This window comes from Zeugodacus cucurbitae, chromosome 2, assembly GCF_028554725.1.
Source record: "Zeugodacus cucurbitae isolate PBARC_wt_2022May chromosome 2, idZeuCucr1.2, whole genome shotgun sequence".
NCBI classification, from domain to species: Eukaryota; Metazoa; Arthropoda; class Insecta; order Diptera; family Tephritidae; genus Zeugodacus; species Zeugodacus cucurbitae.
The window spans coordinates 16762246-16779843 of NC_071667.1; the positions used below are offsets into that span (position 1 = coordinate 16762246).

General features: G+C 36.7%; 2 protein-coding genes across 6 annotated transcripts in view; one reads left to right on the top strand and one right to left on the bottom strand.

Annotated features, from left to right (window-relative positions):
• Positions 1 to 17598, top strand: part of LOC105216624 (poly(U)-binding-splicing factor PUF60) — a 337933-nt gene that overhangs the window by 254536 nt on the left and 65799 nt on the right. The window contains exon 1 of one of the 5 annotated variants that reach the window (XM_011191217.3): positions 2717 to 2760. The exons of the other annotated variants lie outside the window; for them this stretch is intronic. Coding sequence (XP_011189519.1) covers positions 2732 to 2760 — 29 coding nt within the window. The 5' untranslated portion in view covers positions 2717 to 2731. Of the gene's footprint in view, positions 1 to 2716; positions 2761 to 17598 lie in introns of those variants that run through there. 5 annotated transcript variants of the gene reach the window in all.
• Positions 8592 to 13614, bottom strand: LOC114804495 (uncharacterized). Its single transcript, XM_029043120.2, has 3 exons — positions 13117 to 13614; positions 10879 to 11983; positions 8592 to 9465 (listed from the first exon to the last, which is right to left on the bottom strand). Exons 1-3 carry the CDS (start codon positions 13151 to 13153, stop codon positions 8718 to 8720), a joined length of 1890 nt encoding a protein of 629 aa, XP_028898953.1. The 5' UTR covers positions 13154 to 13614; the 3' UTR covers positions 8592 to 8717.

Genomic DNA, 17598 nt, shown 5'->3' on the forward strand with positions numbered 1-17598 from the left:
TGCTCAAGTAGTTCCTGAGATATGGCTTTTGACCCATAAGTGGGCGGTACCACGCCTATCATCCATTATTTATACCAATCTTAGTGGAGCGAAAACCCCATCCTTACCATAAAATTTAAGCTTTCTGTTGATTTTCAATACTGAATTAGAGCATATTTAGTAGTTTTTAGCATAACCTTCGTATGTGAGGTAGGCGTGGTTAAAATCCAAATTGAACCAGTTTCATGCTGCAGAATAAAGTGGCTAAAGGAAATAGCTTCAGAAAATTTTCTTGATATAGCTTTAGTCTCTTTTATTCCAAACTCCCTATTTCAATTTCTTAAATGCAACCAACTCATATTCTCCCAAATCTTATATCTAGGCAAATAAATATTTGCTACACTGAACAGAAAATGCCTGACTGTAGAACACGTTGCCAGTTCCATAATTGCCGCAAGTCGGTGACAAATGTAGATCCATGCCGCTTACCTTGCCGCCTGCCGTCAATTGTGTCATTAGCTATTGGTGCAGCGCGCGTGCCTATCGCCCACGAGCAGCCCATCTCGTGCTACTATGGCAGGCAATTGCGCACACGCGCACCCACGCCGATCTCATAAGCTACGGCATTATGACTTGAGTGGCTCAATTCAAGTAACTCGAAAATATACTGTTAACGTGTAGTGCATTTTACTAGCTGATTCTGCGCTTCGTTTATTTGCCTCTCGTATTTGTTTTTTTCTTTTGTTATTGCGGCGATTTAAGTTAGGCTTTTTTGTACCCCTGCATAATGTGTTGCGTAGGGTTTTTTGAGTTTTTTTTTTTTCAATTAAAGGTTTTCAAAGTAACAGTGAGATAGATAAGTTAGACTCATGCTGGCTTCAGCAGTTCCTCTTTTTCTTATGAATTATTTTTTTTTTTCTTTATGAAATTATAAATTGTTTTTAATTGAAGACTTTAGTCGTTTTCTATTTGGTTTAATGTATGTATAAGGAAAATTACAAAACAAAACCGTGTAACTAAAATTAGTTTGTAGTATTGGAGAAGAAGAGTCCCAGATGTTACGTATTTGTAAACAAAAACTTGACAGTCATATGATGTTCTTCGAACTATTCTATATAGAGATCTGCACTTGGGCTATCCTCTCTTTTTATCTTCTAAAAAATAACTTTGCAAGCAACAACAAAGTGCTATTCTATCTATATTTGATACACGTTTTGTGATCGATTTGTCGCTCTCAAAAGAATTACCGCTCAGTTGCAATTCTTCCACGCTGACTTCGTTAATAATTCCTTTAGAGAATGAGTAAAGATATTTCGTATTTATCCTACGGAAAATATTCCTAGATTTTTTCGGTTGATTTTTTCTAACTCTTTCACTCTACTATTCACCTTCAACTATCAATCTCTCTCAAGAGAACAGACTTGTTGAAATATTGAAGTATTTAATACTAACCCAATTCCGATTTCCAAAGCTCACTTGCCTTGAGTATTTCAACTTCAGTGCCATCCGAATTTAGTTGCCTCCCTACCTGTTTAGCTTGTGTTTGCATTTTGTGACATTTGTCTTAGTTGCAGCGCAGCTTTAGCGATTTAAGTTCAAGCCACATTGACACACAAACATTACAACAAAGCTGGTTGCATGCATGCGAGCTGCACTTGTGTGGCTTCTTCTGCATGTTGCAGCTCAACTCAAGCAACCAACCAGTCAACCAAAGAACCTAACGAGCAGCAATTGGAAACTGAGTAACAACGTTAATATATGCATATGTATTGAGCGGCATAAGACACTCACCCTAAAACGGCATAAATGACAAGAAAAGCATGAACAACAATTGCAATTGTTACACATGTACATGCATGCATTTGGAATAGTAGCAACACTGTATTGAAATAGCATAAAAGTGTAAATACTTGTGAATCCACCACTAGTTACAAGAACAACAACTGAAAAAAAACAACAATATTTTTATTATCAAAGTACAACAACAATAATAACATTAAAACCACACTACAACAACAACAAAACAGAGAATAGTAAAGCCTACTGCATGCATTGCAAGCAACAACAATAAAAACAACACCAACAACACCATCACTCAAATTTTCAATCATTTGCTGCTAACTGTTCACTGCCTGCTGATTGCTGCTGACTGCAGCCGTCGCTGCTGTTGCCGCTGCTGCAGTTCTACCAACGTTACACTTCATTTCGCAATTCAGTTGGAAAAATTCTCCTTCACGTCCGCACAATTTCCGGTTAGCCGTGTGGCAAGCAAGCAAACGAAATTTGCGCCGTTGATTTATTTATTTATTTATTCATTGCATTTATTTACGATTTGCGTGTTGACTAATGTTCGACTATTTTTTCGGTTGATCTGGCGTTTGGCGCGCGCCTCAAACAAAAACAAATACACACACATCGAGCTGCAAACATGCTCGTGTAATATTCCGCAACAAGCTCTCATCAAATACCGTTATTTATTCAGCGTGCGATTTTTTTCGGTTTGCCACTGCAACTACATACATACGTACATAAGTGGCATATTGCATGCTGTTAGCGTGCTACGAAAACAACAACAGTTGTGCGCCTAAAGTGTTGATTTCAATACTTTCCGGTCAATTAAATATTACGAGTTGCTAGAGGAGCAAAAAGTTTGCCATTTTTTTATTATTTGTTGCGTGTGAATAAGTGGTGAAGAACTTAATATATTCCATTTAAATTTTAAAGCGCAAACAAGTGTTGATACTTAGTCAAGATGAATTATTTGGACGCAATGCTGGCATGGTAAGGCATACAATATAATATAAATATTAAAAAGTTTAGTATCAACGGCAGTACAACAAAAAAATTGATAGTTAGTGTCAAAAATTTCAAAATTTTTTTCTACGGTTTGAAACTGACACTTATAAATTAATACTTAATTTATTTTATCAATTTTGTTAAATGAAAAATAACACAGTTGGTAACCCTATTCAGAAATATTTGCCTCCTAGTTTTTATACAAAAATATATCATAACTGTAATCATATGTGTATTATATTAATTTAATTTAATAAAAAAATTCATCAAAAAGTGGCAATCCTTTTTTTCGATAACATAATTAAATACAAGCTTTTGAAAAAAAAACTTTCAAACTGACAATTATAAATTAATACTTAATTTAGTGCATAGTTTTTATGAAATGAAAAATAACACAGGTGGTAACACTATTCAGAAATATCTCAGTTCAAAGTTCAGTGCGTTAACTCACTAACGAAAAATATCAGAAACACAAAATTTTACCGAAGAAATGGACCTATTTCAATGAAATTCGGTACACAATATTTTCTTAACAACTTGTTAACACGGATAAAAAATGGGCGAAATTGGTTCACAAACACGCATACTTCCCATATAACTCAATTTTGAATTCCACCTGATTCGTTCACTTTATAATGTATACATTAGGAACCGATGAAGATAGCGGAATAAAACTCTGCAAATATACTGTATTTGTATTTGAGCTGTGCCTTCTCTTGTGGAAAAATTGTCGAAATCGGACTATAACTTTTCCTGGCCCTAGATATCGAACATGAAGAACTCACTGACTGAGGGTAATCTTTCACCGAAAATATCGGTAAATCTCTCGGATAATTTAATGTAATTCAAAGCAAATCTTTTTCTTCTACTAATTTGTCTCTGTACCAAAAATGGTTAAAATCGGATCATAACTTCCCCTAGCACCCATATGTATACCTCATATTCGGATTATCCAACTTCCGGTGTGTTTTATTCCGCATATATCGGTTAATATGTAGTATACCTTAGCAAAATTAAGTGAGCATATAGCCTTAGATATAGTGTACATTGATGGTAAAAATTAATGAAATCGGTTGAGGAATTAGCTCAGCCCTCATATAGTATTTATGATAATTTCGTTATATTAGTGGACTTTATACCGAAAATATGGGTCAAATTGTTTGTTATCTTAATAAAATTACTCCAATAAATTGCGAGAGTATAAAATGTTCGGTTGCACCTGAACTTACCTTTTCCTTACTCTTTAAATCTTGGCATACTATCTTTAAACCGGTGTCAATATGTAAATTTGTTACTAAAATTTATTGACCAAAAATAATTTTGTTTAGAACACTACCATATTGTTCATAGCCTCATTTAAACTGTAGAAATATGTGCTTACATAGGCAATTACAGAAATGCAATCATCAATATTCTTATTATTAACAAAATTCCAAACTCAAATTCTATGCACAATTTTAATTATTACTTCCATTTATTTTTGAAAGATATACTATGTTTATGTAATTGATGGATTCGTTTCCACGAAAGTTGTGAACTGTTTTATACACCTTAATTACATATTAATTCAAATCAAGTCAAAATGAAATTGCGCATACGAGCATGCAAAGCAAATTCCATAATTGAAAATTAAGCGAAGAAATTGCAAAGTTATTTTCCCAATGCCTCAAAGAAGCCTCAAAAACTTTGGCGAACCACTGCAAAATCCGATTAAGAACTTTTGCCGACACTAATATCAAATACCTTTGCAGGAGTTTGCGCAAACGCCACAGCTACCCAGTAGGAAAGCGCATAAGTAGTGAAATAGCAATAAATTTGGAGAATATGTAAGAGCATTTTAAATATAAGTTTTTGGAAAATCCTAGCTTAAAATCATTTATTCAAATATTACTCAGGGTCGTTTAAAAAATTGAACTTCCGGACTTTCTTCTGGATTTTAACTTTTTATCCTCCCTTTTAATTACACTCTCGCAACAAAAGTTGCTAAGAGAGTATTATAGTTTTGTTCACATAACGGTTGTTTGTAAGTCATAAAACTAAACGAGTTAGATATAGGGTTATGTATATCAAAATGATCAGGGTGACGAGACGAGCCAAAATCCGAATGTCGGTCTGTCCGTCCGTGCAACGGATAACTTGAGTAAAAATTGAGATATCTTGATGAAACTTGGAACACATGTTCCTTGGGACCGTGAGAGGGTTGCTTTCGAAAATGGACTACTGACACGCCCACAAAATGGCGAAAACCGAAAACGCATAAAGTGTCATAACTAAGTCATAAATAAAGTTATAAAAGTAAAATTTGGAACAAAGGATCGCACTAGGAAGGGGCATATTTGGATGTAATTTTTTTGGGGAAGTGGTCGTGGCCCCTCTCCCAAATCGGTTATTTGTATATATCTCGCAAAGCAATAGCGCTATATAAACCAAACTTTCTGCAGTCGGTTCTCTTACGTACCCCACCACACACTATGAAAATAGTTGGAATCGGATGATAACCACGCCCACCTCCCATACAAAGGTCAGGTTGAAAATTACTAAAAGTGAGTTAATTCAGTAACGAAAAACGCCAGAAACACTTTTCACATAAGAAATGGCAGATAGAAGCTGCACTCAGATTTTTTTACAAAATGCAAAATGGGCGTGGCATCGCCCACTTATGGATCAAAAACCATATCTCAGCAACTACTCGACCGATTTCAATGAAATTTGGTTTGTAATAGTTTCCTTACATCCCAATGATATGTTGTGAAAATAGGCCAAATCGGCCTATCACAACCACGCCTACTTCCTATATACCAGAACTTTGAAGACGATCTGAATCGTTTACTTCACAATATATAAAGTAAGCACTAGTGAAGATATCGGTGCAGAACTTTGACAAAATACTATGTTTATAGTGTGGCAGCCCCATTCTAAAAATCGCCGAAATCGGACCATATGTTTTCAACGCATATATCGAACATGGGGACCTCGGTGCTTCTAACCTAATATTAGGGTTTCCAACTTTCAATGGACTTTATACAATATATATGAAGAATATGTGGGTCAAATTGTGTATTATATAATATAAATAAAGTTAAATAAATAAATTTCGAGAGTATAAAATGTTCGGTTACACCCGAACTAAGCCCTTCCTTACTTGTTTTAGTATATCTATATGTATGTATATAGTACAGTCTATAAATAATTTCCTGCAGGTATTCTCCTTTGGTAAATCATCCTACATTAGTTTTCTAACTATCCTGTGATTTGAGGCTAAGACATTGTTAGCAAAGAAAAACTGCAGTTATTAATTGCACAGCAAGAATTTTGAAATTACTCAGCTTAGTTACACCATCACACTTAAGGTAATATATGTTAGAATAAATAATTTAACAAGACACGTTGCATAACTGAATTTGAAAATTAACAATAAAGCTAAGCGTTAGTATATTTTGAAAGTTGAGAGGCGAATCCCTTGAAACCATTTATTTTTAAAGACATTGAATTGAGTCTCTAACGAGTTACTAAAGGCCTAATTTCAATGCTGATGTAATAATAATTTTTATTATTCTTCGTTTTTTTATAACTGAATTTATATTGATTGATATGTAAAGGTTTGTTCAATAAGAGCGCTACACAAGTTTTTTTTTTTTAAATAAAAGTGAAAGTACATTCGATACCATTATGTATGGAACTCAATTTCTTTTGCATGGCATGGCCACTGGCACGGTTTCAGAAGTCCAGACGCAGAACCCAATTTTCGACGGTTTCAAGCATAAATCGGTCGATATTGCTGCAATTTCACATTCGATATTTGTACGAATTTCATCCATCGTCGCTGTCTTGTTGACCATAGACTTGACGTAGGCCCACAAGAAACAATCTAACGGCGCCAAATCGCACGACCGAGGCGGTCAATTGACTGGGCCATTTTGTGAGATAACACGTTCACCTAACTTAGTTTTCAATAAATCGATTGTGACATTCGCTGTGTGGCCTGTGGCGCCCTCCTGTTGGAACCACATATTGTCCAAGTCAATGTCATCCACCGGGCCAAAAATATTCGGTTATCATTGAGCGGTAGCGATTCCCATTAACGTGCCGACATTGAGCATCATGGAAGAAGTACGTCTCAATGACGCCGCCGACCCATATACCTCTCCAAACCGTAATTTTTTCGAGATGCAATGGTGACTCATAGAGTACGTATGGATTGCTGTCTAACCAATAACGTCTATTTTGCTTATTGCGGAAGCCATTCATTCAGAAATGAGCTGACCATAAATTGCGCTCTTAAAGTTGAGGCCACTGACTCCGAATTTCGATAGTAAATTTTAATAATTTCGACTCGTTGTTGGATCGTATATCTTTCCATGTTGAAATGGCAAACCTTACTGAAGAAAAATGTCAAAAGAGCGGGAAAAAATATAGCGTTCTTCGCTGACCCTATCGTTCTACTTTCGTAGCGTTCCTATTGAAAACCCCTTTATGTAGTTGCGTAACTCAGTGTGTGTACTCTCACTCAATTATGAATTCATTTGTGTGTTGGAGAGCACCTGTTAGCATTTTAAATCCATATTAATGAGTGTTGACTTTATGTGCGCTAATTAATTTGGTCATATATTCATTTGCATGTGCTTTTGTGCATAATGAAATACTCGCGCTTATTAAACTACCCTTTATTTTTTTGTTCATGCAAAGTTGCCAACAACTAATTTTTGTATAATATTTTATGATTAACTCTCACTAAAAAAACTCTTCTTTCCTTTGATTGTCAGAACAACCTTTGGCTTTGACTCTCTTTAAAAAGTTTTTCTTTGCGGCAGAAAACTTCTTATACTTTATTTAAAGACTTGCAACGGGTATAATCACTAGTATCCTGATTCTTCAATTTCCAACACCATACTAGATTACCTTACATATTGAGGATTGCACAGCGACCTAAGGTCTATTGTGCCCTCATACACTATATACCACACTAACTTCCTATCTGTTTTATTGAAATAGATTCTTCCAGCTATTTTTGGTCATTTGTATATGAACTTATAGATCTAACAGACACATATTTAAATGCGATAACTTCTTTCGTAGATTTTCTCTAGGAAACAGTTATCTTTTGAGACCTAAACATTATTTAATTTTCTTCTAGTGATTATTATCAAAACCTTGCGACCAAGGGTAAAATATAAAAATTATATAGCATACCTTTAGGGTTGCACTGACTCAATAATTAAGCTATAGCAACGCAATCGAATTCTCCAAAGTTGAACAACTCTGTTTTCAATATGAAATCTTAATTTGAGTGAGTCTTTAACACATTAGTGAATATTGAAATAAACATTTTCTGCGCAAGAATTTCGGTCATAACCAGAAGTATCGCGCCCACTGTTACGCCACGTGACACATATTCGCTGGAAAATGAGCGACGCTTTTTTAATCATATCAAAAAAAAACATTGCATAGCATTGGGAAAAATTAAAAAAAAAAAAACCGAAACGCCAGTCATAATGAAAAGCACACTATAACACTGAATATGCGGGTTAAATGTGCTTTTGTAGAGGAATTTCACACATGGCAGCATTTTTTAATTTCCATTTCAATTTTCACATCGAAAAAAAAGCAAACGCATTGCATACAAATAAGCGCATAAGCGAAAGTAAAAATAACTGCACCCCTGTTGTGCACAGTTTTCGACGCTTTTGAGAATTTGCCGTTTCCTAAAGCCGCCTGTGTGTGTACGCGCAGCTTTAATGCCAAGCGACACAGAAAGTCGCGCTTACTAATTATCACTATTTCTGCACAGAGAACCATCAAGTTAAAAGAAAGGCGCATAGAAATCCTGATGCTCATTGCGTTTTTAATTTTCCATACACATAGCATTGTGTTGTGTTGTGTTTTTATTTTCAAAGAATATCTACAAATGCAAAGTAAAAGTCATGCTCAAGCGCTCGCACGTTTCACGTCACATCCTTGGCATACGGCGCTGCCGCATTAGTCGCTAAGTAAAATACACCACCACGTCCACGTAATGCCGTCACATTTGTCGGATCACCGCCCAACGCCATTTGCCTGCCCGTGCCCATTAGACATCGTCTATGCTTAATCATATCCTGCCACAGTTTGACATCACAACCATGCGCACGCAGCACGGCCTTCGACTGCAATGACTCGGCGAATATATGAAAAGCACGAAAGTGGCTGCATTCATTCAGAAAACAACCCGGTTGCGCGCTGCCATAGTTCACATAGAAGTCGACATGTCCCAATGGGCGATCGTAACCATACGAACCAACACTCGTGTGCACGACTTCCACATAATCGGCATCGGTGATCGCTACGCGTTCATCGAAATTATCGTAACGAAAGAATGGCAGCGCGGGATCCAATGCATAAATCACCGGCAGTCTACCGGTTTGTATATGCTTCCCAGCGATGCCAGCTATGTGTGCGCCCATGCTGAAGCCGATCACATGTAGATCCTCGTAGCGTATGCCTGCCTCACGTTGTAGGAAATCGATAAATTTCGCCAACACCTTACCGACCGGCTTCACGCGATAGCTTGCGGTGAGATAGTCGGCAACTGCACCACGTCCCCAATCCACTGTGAAGACATTATAATTGCCTGTACCTTGTCGGAGATAAGCCGGTACGAGTGTCTGATAGATGCCTGCATTGGCGCCGCCTAACCAACCGTGTATGAGTATGCTGTGGAAGATAGGAGAAAGAAATTAGAGGTAGTAGGTCGTAATATTTGGATGCTATAAAAGTACACCTATATCTTTTCTCGCTCTTTTGACATTTCTCTTCTGTAAGGTATTTTATTTTATCATGGAAAAATATACGATCCAACAACGAGTCAAAATTATTAAGATTTACTACCGAAATTCGGAGCGAGTGGGCTGTGCTACGTGCAATTTATGGTCGGCTAATTTCTGGCTGAATAGCTCCGTCTATAAGCAAAAATGCGGCAGTACTCCATGAGTCACAATTGCATCACGGAAAAATTACGATTTGATGCGATTTATGGGCTGCCAACGTTATTGGGCCATATAACTTCCGATATGATCAGGACCGGCAAGTTACTGTGATCTCTACCGCTCGATGATAAGCGAATATTTTTGGCCCGAATTGAATGATATGGACTTGGACAATATGTGATTCCAACAGGACGGCGCCACAATCGATTTATTGAAAACCAAGTTTGGTGAACGTGTTATCTCACGAAATGGCCCAGTCAATTGGCCGCCTCGTTCGTACGATTTGACGCCATTAGACTATTTTCTGTGGGCCTACGTCAAGTCTAAGGTCTATGTCAACAAGACAACGACGATTCATGAACTTCGGACGAATATCGAACGTGAAATTGCAGAAGTATCGGCCGATTTATGCTTGAAGCCCGTCGAAAAGTGGGTTCAGCGTCTGGATGTCTGCCAGCGTGCCTGTGGTGAATGTCTTTTAGTTATTGGAAACTCTCTTTTTAACAATTCTTCTGGAATCAAGCTCAATCGGTAATTCTCTCTATTAATTTCTCACTCTTTCTCTGCACCGCTTTCTTTCCTAACCGAAGCTACATCATTTATCAACAATTTCTTTAACTATGTTAAAAAGAAGCAAAACAAAAGCGTCATCTTTTTGACAATATTGTATACAAATTGAAAGCAACAACAACAAAATGTATACTAATGAAATTAGCCGTCGCACCATTGCATTTCAATCGGCAACCTTTGACGTGCAATGGTCTGTGTGGCAGAGACAAACAACACATTGCAGTTAAATGCAACAAAGCGAAGGAGCAAAATACAAAGACAACAACCATTTGGCAAGCAACTAGTGCCCCTATGACACAAATCGCAAAGCGGAAGCATTCGCCAGTATGCCGATCACGTTTAACACAAATCGAATTTTGAAAATGTAGCAAAACTGCTACACATACACACACACATACCTACAAGCATACACAGAGACACATTGAAAAGCAAGTTTTTAACTGTAATTTTTGCATTTCAGCACTCGAAATCCCCCTAAGCAACCAACCATCTATCGAGTATGCGCTCGCCTGACACACATAACACATTTCGACTCTCGACCCTTAAAGCCCTTTTGTCGGCCATCGCTTACCGTGTTGGATTGAAAGGATTGAAACGTGACTGCCGCAATGATTTGCCATTGTACAGCTGCACTTCCTCTACTCTGATAATGGGCGCGGCATGGGCGGACGTCGTTGTTGTTGACGCTGAATTTGGCGTTACGCCTGCTGCTGTTGTGGGTGGATTTGCGCCAAATACAGCGCCAATCGAGTTGGTGACCACATTCAATACACGCTCACTACCAGCAGCTACCGTTTCGGCCAAACCCGTTACACTGCCAACAGCTTGGCTATGCGATTTTTCGTTAATATTGTTGTAATTGTTGGTGTGTAGCTGGAAAACGGTATGGCGTTCGACATTGAAGAAGAACGTATAGTCCTGCAGATGCAATTGGTCGCTGCCAAAGAAGGCGACTAATTGTCCGAATGGATTGAGAAACCCATTTGGATGGTAGAGTTTCGTGTTGACCGCCAGCGGGGACGGGACACTCGTGCTCATACTCGTTACAGTTACACCACTATTGTTCGCTGTAATGGTATTTCTTTTGCTACTTGTTGTAGTTAAAGGCTTTGTTTTGACAGTTGTTGCTGTTGTCGATGTTTCCAGGTGATTGCTGCTAGTTTCATTTCTGCCATCATCCACTTTGACAAAATCATTTCTGTTGACCCGCATTGACAGCTCTGTCAGTGTGCCGGTATTCCTTGCCGTTGTCGTCTCCAACATTGCTATGTCACTGAACATTTTTGCTTCATTTTTATTGTCTGTTGCTGTTGCGGTTTTCGTAGTGCAGTTGCTTTTGTTGTTTACTTCGTTGCTGCTCTGTGTGGAATTGCTCGGCAAATATTCATTTTCTGTTGCCACTTCAATACCCTCATCTTTCTGATGCTCCCTATACGAATATGGTTCGTCATCTTTATTGTCATTGAGCTCGTTGGCACCCATTACAAAATCATCATTATTGCTATTGCCGCTGATTAACTGCAGATCTATCACGTTGACTTCATTGCTGTCGTTTAAATAATCTTTATGGTTGGGGGTCTCGTTGTTTGGTGTTAAGATATTGCTTAACAATTCGACGGATCTCGGCACATGTTCGGGCGATAATTTTGCTTGAATATAGCACAAGTTTTGTAGCGCTGAAAAATTAAAAAAAATCGGTTTGTTATTTTAGGTACATTTCTGGCTTGAAAGCTCACAATGATTTTAAACTCTATATCAGTATATTTTAGGTGATTTCGAGTTGTGTAGTTAATTGTTTCTCGATTTTGCAAAGATCTAAGTTATCTCTCACCAATGCCAGACATATTTATTCGCTCTAAATTATGATTATATATCATAGTTTCATCTCTATAGACCAATAAGAGAAGTCTACAATAAGAACACTCAGGGGATACTTAAACATCTGACTCTTTATACTTCTAATTCCCTCAACATATACGCTTTCACTTAATGAAAACAGAAACCGATGAACCCCCTGTGTAAACTGACGTTGAGCAACATCAAAAGCTCCGTCAGGATGGGGAAGCACCTCTCCGAGACGTTTGATACCAAACAGGTTTTCAGACAAGGTGACTTCTGTAACCTGATGCTGGTCAAAATAAAACGAGCCACAGAGCTAAATAGAGAAGGTACAAGTGTGTACAGATGATATCATTGAAAATAACAACCGCACCGTTAGTTCAGCTTTCTCCACACTAGAAAGGGAAGCGAAACGAATGGATCTGGTATTGGTATCCCTCATCATTCCCGTCCTACTTTAAGGGGCAGAAGCATGGACGATATCAACATCCGATGAGACGGCACTTGAAATTTTCGAGAATATTTACGGTCCCCTAAACATTGGCAACGACGAATACATTTGTTCAGCGAATAAAAAGACAGCGGCTACAGCAGGCTGGGTCATGTTGTTCGAATGGACGAAAGCGCTCCATGTTCGATGCAGTACCCGCTGTTGGAAGCCAAGGGAAAAGAAGACCTCCACTCCGTTGGAAGGACCTGGCTTCACTTGGTATTACCAATTGGCGCCAAACTATCAAAAGGAAGACTGAATGGCGCGCTGTCGTAAGCTCTGCTATAACCGCGTAAGCGCTGCCTATGCCAGTCAAGAAGAAGAAGTTTCCTCTAAGAAAATGAATCACTACAACGACGTCACGCTTAAATTAAAATTTCCAGCGTTATTTTTATTATAATCCATCAATTATTTGAACTATTCATATTCATATTCAATATACACCAAATCGTTCACACAATCTTTTTAATTTAGAATCACCTGTTATGCCGAAGATGAAAATTGCAATCCAAGGCATTTTACTTTCGAATCAATTTGTTAAAAATATAAATATTTAAAAATGTATGCACATAACTTCACAGTTAGTATTCAAAATTCCTAAATAATATTTGACTGGAATTGTTGTTATTTTTTCTAACTCAGACGCGTTCGACCCAATTCGTTTACGTGCTTCGCATAACCGATAGTACTAAAAACACGCATTAAGTAACTGTTTGTCCAGCGTGTTATTGCGCGTGTTGAGTGTACTGTTCCACTAGAAGACTGACGAAAGACTAAAACTGCAAATAACAGAACGATTTTCAGTTTGTGGCTTTTAAGAAAGATTTAAGCGAGATATACAATACTATACATTAACTCGTTGTCTGTCCAAATAATAACAACCCATAAAAATACATGCGTGTTAAACCGAATTTCTGCTGTGTGGACATAAAATTACAACAAAAAATCTCTGTTTGTGGACCACGTTCGCATTTTGTTGATTTTATTTATTTTGTGCGAGCATTTTATTCTTAAAGAGCAAAAAATGCATAATTTATATGATGATTGGAAAGATAAATGGCAAAGCAAGTTGTTAAAAAAAGAGTTATGATAGACAGAAAAGAGTTACGAGTTAAGTTGGTAACAATTTGGTAAGAGATCGGCATAAGTGACACTGGTATTTGCGGTACATTCATACTCAAGATGTGGTGAATAAGGAATGTCTTTCCGGCAGTTGATTAAATTGCTAGCATAGCAAATAATCTGAAGCTAAAAATTATTAATAAAAGTGATATATTGTTATTATCAAGCCAAAGAAGATATATAATCTCAGCCTAATTCGAGATAAATAGGCAAAGCAAGTGGTTAAAAAAAAGTTATGATAGACAGAAAAGAGTTACGAGTTAAGTTGGTAACAATTTGGTAAGTGACCGGCATAAGTGACACTGGTATTTGCGGTGCATTCATACTCAAGATGTGGTGAATAAGGAATGTCTTTCCGGCAGTTGATTAAATTGCTACCATGGCAAATAATCTGAAGCTACAAATTATTAATAAAAGTGATATATTGTTATTATCAAGCCAAAGAAGATATATAATCTCAGCCTAATTCGACTTCAGCTATTTTAAAATATTTTTACAGCTATTTAGTTATATGAACAAGTGAAACATATTTGTTTATAAAATAAACGTGGAAAATTACTGATGGCGTTGACACTCAGTGACTTCAAATTATTAAAATAATTGTTGTGTCTCCGTAAAAAGCTTTGACATCAACCCAAAAAGCCAACAAACAACCTATTTTTTCCTCCAATGTCACCACTATGATCATCAAATTCTACATTTATTATAATTAAAACTTTTGCTGACATCAACTATTTGCAGTTTTTACAATCGTGGCGATACTCTACAGCATTCGTTGATATGATTTTATTTTTAGCATTGGCATATTTTGACAAATGAAAATAAAATTTTCCCTGTTAGTGTTTTTACTCATATTTTTGGTTTAAACTTTGCACTTCCGCTGCAATTTAACTTTAATTTAAACATTTCCCCATTTAATGCTTCGTCACCTCTTTGCACAGCATGCTCGCCTAACTTCGTACAAACTTTATGCCCGTTACGAGTTCGCAGTGGTGACTCTCTCGCACTGCCACTCAAACTCTTTATGACAGTTGTAAATTATTTATGCAAACATTGACAACTCGTCATAAGCAACATCATCGCGTTGCCATAGTTATGGTTAGTCAGTTGGTGCAGCGAATGTATGGAAGTGCAAAATGTGTACCAAAAATATCTCTTATCGCACCAACAAGTTGACACACATTCCGTTAACTGTAAAAATAGTACATAAACTCTAGTTTTCCAACTTAGTTATCGAATACAACTCTCGACCAGTGACCGACTTTCGTTAGACATATATTCGTATGAACAAATTTACGAGTTGCTTCGTTAGTGTGGTAGGTCATTATAAGTTGAAATTATGAGTGAGACTGGATATGACACTAATGAGCTGTTACAGGCATTTACGCGTACGTCATCAACACATCAGCTATCGTCATCAGTTGTCGCCAGCACACGTAAACTCTGCTAATTATTTCATAACGGTATTTTTCCACATATATTCATAAACATTTCGCAGCGTTTTTCTCTAAAATGCTTGCGGAACTTTTATTCTGTAAGAAGGAACTTTTATCCTAAAATTACTCGGAGTTTTCACAGAGTTTCCGAAATACAGATTGTCTAGTTACAATTCGCAGATATTACCCCATTAGACCACTAATGAAGTATTCAAATTATATGGTTATTTGGGTATGGTATTTTGTATTGCATTGAACTGACTCAAACTGAACTTCCTTCAATTACATTTACTATAAAAAAATTGTATTTTACATAATTATTACTTGAAGAATCTATTAAATAATCATTACTAATAACAATATTTATCTTTTTCTTTATAGGTATGTTAACGGTTCACCAATTGAGAGACGTGTATACATATAACCAATATTTTGATTCATTCTACGTTTAAAAAAAACAGGTTGGTGTTGTAACATGGTAAAGTTTAGTAAAGTTTATAAATAAAGGTATGTTAATTAAATAAAACACTATTATGTAATTATGTGTTTAGATTCAATCGCGAAAAGATTAAAAAGTCATTCTTTAAAAAAATATTGGTGTTCAAAATCGTGAGAGATTACAGAAATAACAGCAAACGTCTACAGATACGAGGGTAACTATTTATATTTGTGAACTAAAAATAATCGCTGATGATAATGATTTTCGATTATGATGATTGCATAAAACGGTTTCATTATCTTTAAAACCAAATTAATTGTATCTAGTTCTCGACAGCTATTGAGGTAATTTAATAAATATAGGTTAGATCAGGTTAGGTTAAGAGGTGGATCCTTGTACCATTCGAAATCTCACATAGACATCCAAAGACAGCAAAATCGATTTTTTTCTAAGTATGGGATCAAACTAATTATTTCCGGAGATTGAGTTATAAGTATCAAAAGTGTATGCCTCCACAATCGAAATATTTGTCTTCGAAGTTCGAAAAAGAATTTAAGAAAATTTGTTTATTAATTACAAGATATGTATGTATTGGTGTAGAAACGGTTTATCCGATTATAGCCGAATCGATAATGGTGCGACATTATTCTCTTTCCCTCGCAATTCGGCCCCAGTTAGAAATCCCAAGTGTAACCACATCGCTCTCCACCTGGCCATTCCAACGGAGTGGGGGCCTTCCTCTTCCTCTGTTTCCACCGACGGGTACTGCACCGAACACTTTCAAAGCTGGATTGTTTTCGTCCATTCGGACAACATGACCTACCCAGCGTAGCCGCTGTCTTTTTGTTCGCTGGACTATGTTTATGTCGTTGAATAATACATACAGCTCATCGTTCCATCCTTTGCGGTATTCGCTGTTACCAATGTTCTAAGGACCATAAATCTTGCGCAAAATTTTCCTCTCGGAAACTCCTAGTGTCGTCTCATCGGATGTTGACATAATCCACCATAAACAGAACGGGAATAATAACAGACTTGTAGAGTTTTCTTTTGGTTCGTCGAGAGAGGACTTTGCTTTTCAATTGCCTACTCAGTCCAAAGTAGCAAGAGTGATCCTGCGCTGGATTTCGAGTATGACATTGTTAGTGTTGCTAATGCTGGTTCCTAAGTATACAATGGTCAATAGTGACCAGAAACGATTCTTCTATGGTTAGCCAACAAACAGCCATTTGGAGGCGAGCTTAGATGAAAGGCAAACTCGTTTCTGCGATTGTGCGTAGGTTTTGGGACCCCACCACTTTAAAACGAATTACCAATGAAAAATCGAATTACAGGATATATCAACTTAAACATCCAAAATATGGATATAATATACATTTTCCTATTAATTTAATGATGCATAAAACATTTCGGTCGATCTTATAAGCGAGGTGTTATGAAGGGTCGAAGTTAGATCTTAAAAAAATTAAAATTTTATTTTGTCGAAAAATAGTGAACCCCTTATATAATTTAACATATAAAGGCATAAATGCATTATGTCGAATGGGAAAGAATTTCTAACGAGACATCATTATGTAGACGAATGAATAAATATTTTTTCAAAAACCGGAAATTCCCGTTATTTTTTAACACACCTCGTATGATTCAGATGTGGAAGTATTACGAACTTTCAATGCCCCATGACCAATATTTTTAGATATTTTTTATTTTCTTTTGGAAGATCTATATTTAAGAACCAATTTTACCTTTGATGTTGGGAAACCTTCGAATGTATTCCCACTATGAAGAAACTTCGAAAGCACGAGGGGAAAGTTTATTTTTTTTCAAAATTTAATTTAGCTAACAAAATTTCATTACAATTTCCTGCTACTACTAATACTAATACTTTTAAGTACTCATTTCATTGTACCAAACATTCTCTTAAGCAGTTTACCAATCACTTTTACAACGCTGTGTTATCGCAAC